General features: G+C 46.1%; 1 protein-coding gene across 5 annotated transcripts in view; it reads left to right on the top strand.

The window, feature by feature from the left end:
* The first annotated feature begins 1,898 nt into the window (after window positions 1-1,898).
* The window catches only part of SLC35D2 (solute carrier family 35 member D2), a 32,608-nt gene continuing 22,002 nt past the window's right edge, over window positions 1,899-12,504 (top strand). For 3 of the 5 annotated variants that reach the window (XR_013394607.1, XR_013394608.1, XM_028748997.2), the window contains exons 1-3: window positions 1,899-2,336; window positions 9,087-9,173; window positions 10,936-11,003. Coding sequence is in view for 3 of the 5 variants with exons in the window: in XM_028748997.2 (XP_028604830.2) it covers window positions 1,914-2,336; window positions 9,087-9,173; window positions 10,936-11,003 (578 nt within the window). In the remaining 2 variants the exon portion in view is untranslated. Of the gene's footprint in view, window positions 2,337-5,483; window positions 5,518-9,086; window positions 9,174-10,935; window positions 11,004-12,504 lie in introns of all 5 variants that reach the window. The other 2 variants (XM_028748992.2, XM_028748994.2) reach the window with 2 other exon arrangements.

Genomic DNA, 12,504 nt, shown 5'->3' with positions numbered 1-12,504 from the left:
CGCCCTATATATAGAAATGAGCAAACCGGTGATATTTTAGGGAGCAGGCTAGCAGGCAAGGCCCATGACTTACATCATAGGAGCCTACTCAACACAAAACACTGTTGCTGTATGTAAGTTTTATTTGTTTTTTATCTTATATTTTGGAAATGCACATCCAGGTGTTTCCCCCCCCTTTAAATTTCTTCCGGGGGGGGGGGGAGAGAATTAAATATGTCAAGTTAAATTAATTGGAAACAGCTTGCAGATACTTAATCGGCTTAGGATTTTATATAAGTTAAGAGATGAATTTATATGTTTAATTTCAAAATGAAAAGATCTAAGGATGATAATGTTCAAGTTAAATTTTATAAGAACTGTGATTTGGAAAGCCGTTAAAAGGATATGCACTGAAATTCAACCAAGGGGAAGCGAGGAAGTCACTTAACCATGTTAATAAATGTACTTTTTAATAAGGTTATGATTTATGTTTGTTTGTTTTATGTGTTCGTTTGTTTATAATTTTGTGAAAACCAATAAAAAATATTTGAAAAAGAGAGAGAGAGAGAGTGGGGCCCTAAGCTATAGCTTATTTAGCTTATCTGTAAATCCGGCAGAGACATCACCTTGCCAACAAAGGTCCGTATAGTAAAAGCTATGGTTTTCCCAGTAGTGATGTATGGAAGTGAGAGCTGGACCATAAAGAAGGCTGATTGCCGAAGAATTGATGGTTTTGAATTCTGGTGCTGGAGGAGACTCTTGAGAGTCCCATGGACTGCAAGAAGATCAAACCTATCCATTCTTAAGGAAATCAGCCCTGAGTGCTCGCTGGAAGGACAGATCCTGAAGCTGAGACTCCAATGCTTTGGCCACCTCATGAGAAGAGAAGGCTCCCTGGAAAAGACCCTGATGTTGCGAAAGATGGAGGGCACAAGGAGAAGGGGACGACAGAGGACGAGATGGTTGGACAGTGTTCTTGAAGCTACCAGCATGAGTCTGACCAAACTGCGGGAGGCAGCAGAAGACAGGAGTGCCTGGTGTGCTCTGGTCCAGGGGGTCCTGAAGAGTCGGACACGACTAAACAACAACAACAACAACAACAACAAAGCAGTACCACCCCTGGGTTTTGGATGAGAGTCTCTCCCAGCTATACCTGGAGATGCCAGAGACTCCCGTGTGCAAGGTTCTACCACTGAGCTTCAGCCCTTTCCCACCCAAAGTTACAGAATTGCATGAATAGGCCTTAAACCTTAATCGGAAGTCATGCAACACTGACATCCCAAGCCACTGACATGAACAAAACCCACATTTTGGAACTAGCCTTAAGCTACCTGTCATTTAGAACCTTTTAATCTTTGAGGGACCCACAGCGCCTAGGACTTGCCGATCGCATGGTCGGCGGTTCGAATCCCCGTGGAGGGGTGCGCTCCCGTCGTTTGGTCCCAGCGCCTGCCAACCTAGCAGTTCGAAAGCACCTCCGGGTGCAAGTAGATAAATAGGGACCGCTTACCAGCGGGAAGGTAAACGGCGTTCCGTGTGCTGCGCTGGCTCGCCAGATGCAGCTTTGTCACGCTGGCCACGTGACCCGGAAGTGTCTCCGGACAGCGCTGGCTCCCGGCCTCTAGAGTGAAATGAGTGCACAACCCTAGAGTCTGGCAAGACTGGCCCGTACGGGCAGGGGTACCTTTACCTTTTTACCTTTTAATCTTTGAACATACCTGTCCTACTCCAAGGAACACTGGAGATGGGACTCTAGAAAGAAAAGAAAACTGTATCACATGCAATTTAAAAACAAAACAAGATTTAGACAACTCTTTTTTGTGTGGGGTCACGAAGAGTTGGACACAACTAAACGATTAAACAACAACAACAAGACCTCAAAATTCCTACCACAGTCCCCATAACTCTTGCCCGGGTCACGGGTGGCGCGTTAAATGCCAGCGCGCCCTAACCCGAGCGGCCTGCGCTCTGCGCTGCCTGGAGAGGCGAAAGCGGCACCAGAGGGCGCCCCAAACTCAGCGCTGGCGAGAAGTTTCCGCGGGAGCGCAAGAGGGCGCGTTGCCGCCGCCGCCGCCGCCGAGTGGGTGGGGACGGGGAGGCTGGCTGGCTGGCTGGCAGGGCACGATCTCCTTCCTGTTTGGCTCGGCTTCCTCCGGCGGCGGCGGGGATGCCGCGCGGAATGGCCAGGCGCCCGGGTCTCGCCAAGAGATGAAAGGCAGCCAAGAGGAGAAGCCGGAGCCGGCCGCTTCTGCCGCCGCCGCCCCTTCCCCTCTGCTCCGGCTGCTTTCCGCCCTCTTCTACGGGATCTGCTCTTTCTGCATTGTCCTGGTCAACAAGGCGGTGCTGACGGCTTACAGGTGAGGAGGAGGAGGACCAGCACCTGGACGGCTGGCGATCCCGCGCACCGTCGGAGGTGGTGGGGGGACAAAACCCCCAACTTCCCCCTGCCCGATCGTGGCTGTGAGATCCGCTTCCTGCCCCTGCCCCATTCAAAAGCTACTTTTCTACCCAAGACTTCCTTGCAGCGTCCGTCCCCGCCGCCTCTGGGCACCGATCCTGCTAACTCGACGGCAACCCACCCACCCCATTTGTCCCGTAGTTTCCTGGCTGGGCCACAAAGCTCCTTCATCGGTGCTTCTTTTTCACCCCCTCTGCAAATAATGCCGCCCCCCATCTCTTCTTGAACTCACACTTGCATTTTGCAAGGTGTTTGGTGACTGGGAAGCTCAATGTGAGAGCATCAGGTTTCCTGTTCAGGTCTCTTTGGGGAGACAGTGTGGTGTAGTGGTTAGAGTGTTGGGCTAGGCGCTGGAAGAGACCAGGGTTCAAAATATCCTTGCTGGGCCATGAAGCTCTGGGGTGACCTTGGGCCAGTCCCTCTATCTCAGCCTCAGAGGGTTATTGTAGGGATTAATGAGGAGGCAGAGAACAATGTGTCCCTCCTTAGAGGAAAAAGTGAGATAGAGAATTCAATAAATATCCTTCGAAATATGGACAGCTTTTGCTCTGGTGGCAAAGGTTGAACTGAGCTCCAGAGCTTCTCAGTCCAAAGTTCTTGCTCAGCTGTTGCTTTTTCTGGTGGTTAGCCAGCCTGGGAGAGTGGAAATGCAGGAATATGTTTCATGAATCATACACATACAGTCAAAACGAACAGCTTTCATGGTTCAAGAATGCATTCTTCAGGAACTTCTCTTTTTTACTTTGTTTATCCATACATTTCTAAACCCTTAAATCAAATGCAAAAAAAGGCTTCTCAAAGCAGTGTACGCAGACCACATGGCAAGGTAAACTTGTGCAAATAAAGATGTTTTAAGATGGTATCTAAAGCTAAGCACAGAAGACACCTCCTTTAATACGTGAATTCCTCAATACAGGCTGTACTACATTATAAACTCCATTTCTTTTAGCTGTCAAACTCAAATATCACACAGGACAGTTAGCAGTACTTCTCCAGCAGATCACAAAGGACAGGCAGACATGTATTAGGGCTGCCATACGTTCTGATTTTCCCGGACTTTACTGGGATTTCAAAGGTGGAATTGACGTCCGAGGAGAATTTCTGAAAGGTGGCACTTTGTCCTTGATCTTGGACAAGTCAATAGGAAAACCACTTTTTGGGGGGTGGGTCTTAAAAAAGCCCAGCAAGTTTGGGGTGTCCTGGTTTTTACTTTTTGAAATATGGCAACCCTAATGTATGGATAAAGGTGGTCCTTTAAGTAGGCTGGGCTTTATATGTGAATAGTTAGCTCTTCAATTTGACCTGAGAGCATATTGACTGCCAGCGGAGATCTTTAAGCAGCAGTTCCTTGGTCCAGGAACAGCTACAGCTGTTGCATCAGCCGGAACTGATAATGGGCATTCCTAGCCTCAGGGGGGACCTGCACCCAAGGTTACAAAAGATGGATCAAGTAACACCCCCAGAATGTGGAGCTCTCCTACAAAGAGAGTGCAGCCCCATCTAGAACCAGCAACAGGCCTATCTCCTGGACATAAGGTAAAGGTAAAGGGACCCCTGACCATTAGGTCCAGTCGTGGCCGACGGGGTTGCAGCGCTCATCTCGCTTTATTGGCCGAGGGAGCCGGCGTACAGCTTCCAGGTCATGTGGCCAGCATGACTAAGCTGCTTCTGGCAAACCAGAGTAGCACATGGAAACGCCATTTACCTTCCTGCCGGAGTGGTACCCATTTATCTACTTGCACTTTGGTGTGCTTTCAAACTGCTAGGTTGGCAGGAGCAGGGACCGAGCAACGGGAGCTCACCCTGTCGCGGGGATTCGAACCACCAACCTTCTGATCGACAAGTCCTAGGCTCTGTGGTTTAACCCACAGTGCCACCCGCATCCCATAGGAGCCACTCAACCATAGATCCTCCATCTTGAGCTGTGTGGAGAGGGGGCTCTTTGAAAACTAGAACTTCCCGTAGGGTAAGATGGCTGTTGAATAGTCCTGTGGTTGCAGTTGATGGGAGGAGAGAGCCCATCTCACACAGAACAGCAAGAGCTAGATGGGGGGCAGCTTTCCCCATAGGGCCAGGTGGTACTCAGAAAGCCCTGTGGTGGCTGCTGGGAGAGGAAAAGGCCTCCTCAGTTGGGATATGGGAGCTGGACGTGAAAGATTGCCAGATTCATGATTAAACTGCCATCAGCTCCAGCGAGCATGGTCAATGGTCAGGGAAGATGGGAGTTGCAGTTCAACATCATCTGGAGGACGAAAGGTTCCTTATTCCTTCTGTAACGTGTAAACTCCACTGGATCACAGTCTTGAGCCTGTACAAGCAAAATAACTCCTGGCTTTGGGGTCACCTTCCATGTGCAAAACTCTTCCCTCAAGTCAGAAATAGCCCTTTTGGGAGTGGAAGAGACTTTCTGCTTGTAAAAGGGCATCTTTGCATCCCACCGTGTCACATTTTATTTTTTTATTTCTAAGTAATGATAAATAGTTTTACAGCGGTGGTTTCTTCCCGAGGCTTGCTGGGAACTATAAAGTTCTATGAGTAGACCACATCTCTGTAGCAGGAAATGTTCAATGCGATCACAAAAGTACGATTCCAAGCAGCTAGTGAAAACAATGAAAGTTTTATTCTGTAGCTTCAGAACCAGGCAGCTTTTTCATCTTTCTTTGCCAAAGGAAAAACAAATTCCTGCCAGATTAGAGAAATAGGTTCATATGCTGTTGATGAGAATTGCACAGAAAAATAATTGCCAAGTACGGTAATCTGTACTGTCAACTGTTGCTTGTCTTGTCTTTCAAATGTCATGAAAATATTGTATTGAAAAGCTAACTGCCCCCCCTTAATTTGCACTAACCTTCTTTGAAAGGGAATAAGCCAATTTTATTTTCCTTCAAGCAATATCAGAACCTAACTTGAAGAGCTGTTATATTTTCTTTCGTTTTATCAACGTCTTCAAGAGCTTTGTTTCTTTCTGAAATAAAAAGAGAGTTGTCTAAATCTTGTTTTGTTTTGTTTTTAAATTGCATCTGATACAGTTTTCTTTTCTTTCTAGATTCCCATCTCCAATGTTCCTTGGAGTAGGACAGGTATGTTCAAAGATTAAAAGGTTCTAAATGACAGGTAGCTTAAAGCTAGTTCCAAAATGTGGGTTTTGTTGATATCAGTGGCTTGGGATATCAGTGTTGCATGACTTCCGATTAAGGTTTAAGGCCTATTCATGCACGGTGGACGCGGGTAGCGCTGTGGGTTAAACCACAGAGCCTAGGACTTGCCGATCAGAAGGTCGGCAGTTCAAATCCCCGCGACAGGGTGAGCTCCCGTTGTTCAGTCCCAGCTCCTGCCCACCTAGCAGTTCAAAAGCACGTCAAAGTGCAAGTAGATAAATAGGTACCGCTCCGGCGGGAAGGTAAACGGCGTTTCTGTGCGCTGCTCTGGTTCGCCAGAAGTGACTTAGTCATGCTGGCCACATGACCTGGAAGCTGTACACCGGCTCCCTCGGCCAATAAAGTGAGATGAGCGCCGCAACCCCAGAGTCGGTCACGACTGGACCAAATGGTCAGGGGTCCCTTTACCTTTACCTTATGCAATTCTGTAACTTTGGGTGGGAAAGGGCTGAAGCTCAGTGGTAGAGTCTTGCACACGGGAGATCTCATGTTCAGTCTCTGTTATCTCCAGGTATAGCTGGGAGAGACTCTCATCCAAAACCCTGGAGTGGTACTGCTTTGTTGTTGTTGTTGTTTAGTTGTTTAGTCGTGTCTGACTCTTCGTGACCCCCTGGACCAGAGCACACCAGGCACTCCTGTCTTCCACTGCCTCCCGCAGTTTGGTCAAACTCATGCTGGTAGCTTTGAGAACACTGTCCAACCATCTCAGCCTCTGTCATCCCCTTCTCCTTGTGCCCTCCATCTTTCCCAACATCAGGGTCTTTATCAGGGAGTCTTCTCTTCTCATGAGGTGGCCAAAGTCTTGGAGCCTCAGCTTCAGGATCAGAGCCAGTGTGGTGTAGTGGTTAAGAGCGGTAGTCACGTAATCTGGGGAACCGGGTTCGCGTCTCCACTCCTCCACACGCAGCTGCTGGGTGACCTTGGGCCAGTCACACTTCTTTGAAGTCTCTCAGCCCCACTCACCTCACAGAGTGTTTGTTGTGGGGGAGGAAGGGAAAAGGAGATTGTTAGCCGCTTTAAGACTCCTGAAGGGGAGTGAAAGGCAGGATATCAAATCCAAACTCCTCCTCCTCCTCCTCCTCCTCCTCCTCCTCTTCTTCTTCTTCTTCTTCTTCTTCTTCTTCTTCTTCTTCTGTCCTTCCAGTGAGCACTCAGGGCTGATTTCCTTCGTAATGGATAGGTTTGATATTCTTGCAGTCCATGGGACTCTCAAGAGTCTCCTCCAGCACCATAATGCTAGTCAGTGTCAATACTGAGCTACGTTGACCAGTGGTCTGACTCAGGACATGGTAGCTTCATATGTCCCATCCTTTGAGATGGGAGAGCCCAGACAGGGCCCCTGGAGCTTCCCCTATATTGCACCACCATCTCTGGCTTCATCACCTGATCAGGATCTTGAATCACATGCCACATTTCATGTGTCAAGAAGGTGCATGTCTGTCGCAGGGGCGTTCTCTACTCTTGAAGGTTTCCTGCCACAGACATGCACCTTCTCGACACGTGCAATGTGACAGTAATGTGGCAGAGGGGACAGGGCCAAAAATAGTGCCCCAGCTCTCTGCACTTACATGACTGAAATTGTGTGAGGGGAACACCTCAGTAGTATGTTTATTCACCTTCATCTCGAAAGGGATGAAATGCAGAAGGTACAGTCATACCTTGGAAGTCGAATGAAATCCGTTCTTGAACTCCATTCAACATCCAAAATGTTTGGAAACCAAAGCACAGCTTCTGATGGGCTGCAGGAAGTTCCTGGAGAAAATTGGAAGCCATGGAAGCTTCCAATTCGTCAGACATTCGGTTTCCAAAAATACAGTGGACGCTCAGGTTGCGGACGTGATCCGTTCGTAACCCGCAGCAGCACGCCTGCGCCTATGCGGGTTGCAATTTGGCAGTTATGTGCAAAGCGCGGTTTAGTGCTTCTGCGCATGCGCAACCCCCAAAACCCGGAAGTAACCCATTCTGGTACTTCTGGGTTTCACTGGGTCAGTAACCTGAAAAAAACACAACCTGAAGCGTCTGTAATCCGAGGTATGACTGTAGTTTGCAAACCGGAAAAGTCACTTCCAAGTTTGCGGCCAAACGGTTTAGGAGCCAAAACGTTTGAGAAGTAAGCTGTTCGAAAACCAAGGTAGGACCGTACAACCTAGTCACTAATGTACAACGTGAGGTGTGCTCCAGCCATAAAGCTGGGATACAGTGACCATGGTAGCATGTAACACTGAACCATGGTTTAGCGCTGCATGCATGAACTAGAATGAGCACAACCAGAATCTCGAACTTCCACTTCTGCATAGCCAGGAAAAGTACTTCTGCAGTGTTTAGTTTCACTTTCAAAGAATGCTGACTTAGTGCTGGATATGAACTATGGCTTAAAACAAACTCCATTTACTTTCTAAACAAGCCAATTGCAATCCATAGCCTTGTTGAGTCACAAGAGTTTTCAACCGCGATTTCCCTTTAACTGGAGATTCTTTGAAAGCAAAACTAAACACTGCAGAATTCAGGCCATATGGAGGGAGGGCAGGGACAGAGCACAAGCCTAGTGCTTTGCTCGGATTCATTCTAGCTTGTTACAGTGGTACCTCGGGTTAAGTGCTTAATTTGTTCCGGAGGTCCGTACTTACCCTGAAACTGTTCTTAACCTGAAGCACCACTTTAGCTAATGGGGCCTCCTGCTGCTGCCGTGCCGCCAGAGACCGATTTCTGTTCTCATCCTGAAGCAAAGTTCTTAACCTGAAGCACTATTTCTGGGTTAGCGGAGTCTGTAACCTGAAGCGTATGTAACCCGAGGTACCACTGTACAGTACATTCAAAGCTTCCCAGTGGCACTGCCGTTCTGGATGTGCAGTGCAGACTGTGACCAATTTGCACAGTGGTTATGTTCTGGACCCCCATGTGTGGGCCTGCTTAAGGCCACTCTGCCTCTTTCCTCCCCCTTCCTTTTTTTAAAATACATTTTTATTGGTTTTTTTAACATATCATTTCCAACAATCATATAACATAACTTCTTATCTTATACAATGTTTTAGACTTCCATCAACACCTCTGATGATTTTTCGTTCTTTATCACTTATTCTACATTCCTTAATTTCCCTATTACTCTTAATTATCATTAGCTAATAATTCTCCTCATAGTCTTTCTTGCAATATTTCAAATAGTCCTCCTTACAAAACTTCTTGCTGTCCTACTAGCGTAGTCTGTTCATTACAGTTACTTTTCAAATAGTTCATATATTTACTCCAAAATGTGCGCGGTCACACACAAATCTGACACGCCTAAAATGGTTGCTGCCATTGGTTAGGCTCTGCCTCTACTGATGAAGTCTGCAAACATGGAATGCCTGTTAGAGTCACTGAAAGGAGAACCCACTGTGCAGCAATGCAGCTTTTCTGCAGACAAACAAAGTGTTTTGTCATTCACCCCCCCCCGTATATTTGAAATAGTATTCTGCTGTTGCGTACATGACTGTTATTATTTTGTTTTTTAGATGGTAACCACAATTCTGATCTTATATGTGTCAAAACTGAATAGAATCATTCACTTCCCCGATTTTGATAAGAGTATTCCTATGAAGGTAAGACGAAGTGCATAACTTTAGAAAGTGAAATTCCTAATCTGATGCTGTGTTATATGTTGCATAATATAATCAGTGCTTTAGAGCTTTTTTCCCCATGCTTGTCTCGCCGCCATAGGGAGTACTGAGTTTTTCTCTCCAACAAAGTATGTAATGCTAAACCATGGTTTACTGCAGGCATAATAATAATAATAATAATAATAATTTATTTATACCCCACCCATCTGGCTGGGTTTCCCCAGCCACTCTGGGCGGCTTCCAACTGAATATTAAAAACAATACAGAACCAGACATTGAAAACTTCCCTAAACAGGGCTGCCTTCAGTTGTCTTTTAAAAGTAAAATAGTTGTTTATTGCCTTGACATCTGCTGGGAAGGTGTTCCACAGGGCTGCTTAGGGAACTTTTTTAAGTTTGACGTTTTATTGCGCTTTTAATATTCTGTTGGGATGGGTGGGGTATAAATAATAAATTTTATTTTATTTTAATTGTTTTATGTCGAACTGACTTCTGGAACAGATTCTGTTTGACTTCCGAGGTACGACTGTATATGAATAGCATCCTTGCTTCTCCCTGTACCAGTTCTTATATAGCCAAAAAGGCAGGAGTCGCTTGCAAGAGCAGAGGGTAGCAGCAGGCTTGGGATGGCTCTTCCTCTCTCGCGCTCCTATTCAATTAAATAGTAGACTTTGTGTTCAATTCTGCCTCTGAATTGGCTCCCACCTGGCGAATTGTGTGCCATGTAGATCTATATTTTTCAGCCCAAATGTTGGGCTGGAAACGTTAGAACAAACATAGTCTGCAATTCTCTACAGTCATCCGGAAATGAGCCCCATTAAACACAAAGTGCTCCAAGTAAACATCCATTAGATCTTTAATTTTTTCAATTTGGCCCATGTTTATTGCATCTTTAGAGCAGGAGTGTGGAACCTTTGGTCCTCCAGATGGTGTTTAACTCCAACTCCCATCAGCCCTAGTCAGTGTGGGATGATAGGATTTGGAGTCTCAACATGTTCTCCACCCCTACTTTATAATGTGGAATGGTTGCCTTTTGCTGCCCTCATGTTAGGCTTAAAGGTAAAGGTAAAGGGACCCCTGACTGTTAGGTCCAGTTGCAGACAACTCTGGGGTTGCGGCGCCCATCTCACTCTACAGGCCGAGGGAGCCGGCGTTTGTCCACAGACAGCTTCCGGGTCATGTGGCCAGCATGACTAAGCCGCTTCTGGTGAACCAAAGCAGTGCACGGAAACGCTGTTTACCTTCCCGCCGGAGTGGTACCTATTTATCTACTTGCACTTTGACGTGCTTTTGAACTGCTAGGTGGGCAGGAGCAGGAATTGAGCAACGGGAGCTCACCCCGTTGCGGGGATTCGAACTGCCGACCTGCTGATCAGCAAGCCCTAGGCTCTGTAGTTTAGACCACAGCGCCACCCACGTCCCCTTGTTAGGCTTAGTGGAGTCAAAATTGTGGTTGGTGTAAACACGACGTGTTGATTTTTTATTTTATTTTATTTTCATGGTTCCTGGTAATCTTAATTTTTGTGAGATCAAACTTCTTTTATTGAAAAAAGCAGGGCCTGGAATGTTGTATAAAACATTGCCAAAGTTCAAAAGTGGCAATCATTTACAAAGTTTGCCACTTGCTGTATTTACTTTTTTCTCTCTGTGCTGGAGTGTATGAACTAACTTGAATAGATTCCTTCCACAGTTTCAGGGGGGGGGGGACTGGTTTCATTCTAAATGGTACCCTCATTTTGTTGCAGCTGTTTCCACTTCCTCTGATTTACGTCGGGAATCACATAAGTGGATTATCAAGTACAAGCAAGTTAAGGTACAGCATAAGTTGGGTTGTTGCCGGGCAGTTTGGTTTTTATTTAGCCCCTGTAAGTGAAAATGTTTTGAGACTATTAGAGCCGTGCTGTAGCTACATGCTGACTGAATGAGAGCCATATTGCCACATCCGCAGATTGTTTTGGACAACACACACTGGGTAAAATTGCTGCGTGAGGCAGTTAGAAAGGATTAGTACATACCTTCCATTGATTTATTTTATTTTATTTATTATTTATTTATTAAAAAAATATTTATGTACCTTCCACTCAAAATATCAAGGTGCTGTTCAACAATATATACAAATGCAATACAGTGGTACCTCGGGTTAAGTACTTAATTCGTTCCAGAGGTCTGTACTTAACTTGAAACTGTTCTTAACCTGAAGCACCACTTTAGCTAATGGGGCTTCCTGTTGCTGCCACGCTGCTGGAGCACGATTTCTGTTCTCATCCTGAAGCAAAGTTCTTAACCTGAAGCACTATTTCTGGGTTAGCGGAGTCTGTAACCTGAAGCGTATGTAACCCGAGGTACCACTGTAAAACATAAGCTATATAAAGCAATAAAAATAATACGAAGAATGACTGGCTAAAAAAAAAAAAATCTAAACCACTGAATATGCCTATCAGTATAGCGCAGTCGGTAGAGCATGAGAGTCTTAATCTCAGGGTCAAGGGTTCGAAAGATTCCTTCCAACTGTATGATTCTATGAAAAGCATGGAAAAATCTTGAAGAGACGTCTGAAAGTTAACAGCAAGGAGGCTTGCAGAGAGAGGGCAGGGAGAGTATTCCACAGCATACGAGTAGCAACGTTAAAGTCCTGTTTTCTAGTCGAAGCCCGTCGGGCTTCTGAAACATGGAGAACTAGCAGCGCTCTTCCTGATGAACTCAGTGACTGAGCTGGAATATAAAGGCTTTGTTTATCAATGCAAGAGCCTTGAACCTGGCCTTGTGGCATATGTGTAACCAGGGGTATGTCCACCATCTATGTGAAGTTAGGGTTGCCATATTTTGAAGAGAGAGGGGGGAAAAAGGATGCTGTGACGGCCATTCAAAGCAAATAAACGCAATTTGTCTCAAATTTTACCCCTGAAAAAGAGGGCAGGTCCTGGAAAAAGAGAAACCCTACCGAAAGTACAGCTCTGAGAGGAATTGAATCTTTTATTTGGAGTCATTGCGCACCTCCCTTGAACCTTATGCCCAGTAAAGAAGTTCACGCACCAGGATGTAGAGGTTTATTGCATGAAAATAAAAGAGACTGAGCACATAGATTCTCCTTCGGGCTGCTAGGTAGCAAACACTCAGGCAGCAAATCGCACAATACACATACACAGCTTAATTGTAAAGTGCAAAGAGAGTCCTTAGTTACCTCAGCCTGGAGAGTGGGTGTATCGATGTGCCACAGGCCCATGCTAAAAGAAAAAGGGGAGGCTGTACTCGGTCTTGAAGCAAGCCGAGTGCAAGTCAGAGATAGAGATATATGCCTTCCATGCGAGCTGAGC

The sequence above is a fragment of the Podarcis muralis genome, chromosome 11 (assembly GCF_964188315.1).
Source record: "Podarcis muralis chromosome 11, rPodMur119.hap1.1, whole genome shotgun sequence".
Lineage (NCBI taxonomy): Eukaryota > Metazoa > Chordata > Lepidosauria > Squamata > Lacertidae > Podarcis > Podarcis muralis.
Note: the sequence above shows the minus strand (reverse complement) of the source record. Positions and strands in the feature narration are given on the sequence as shown.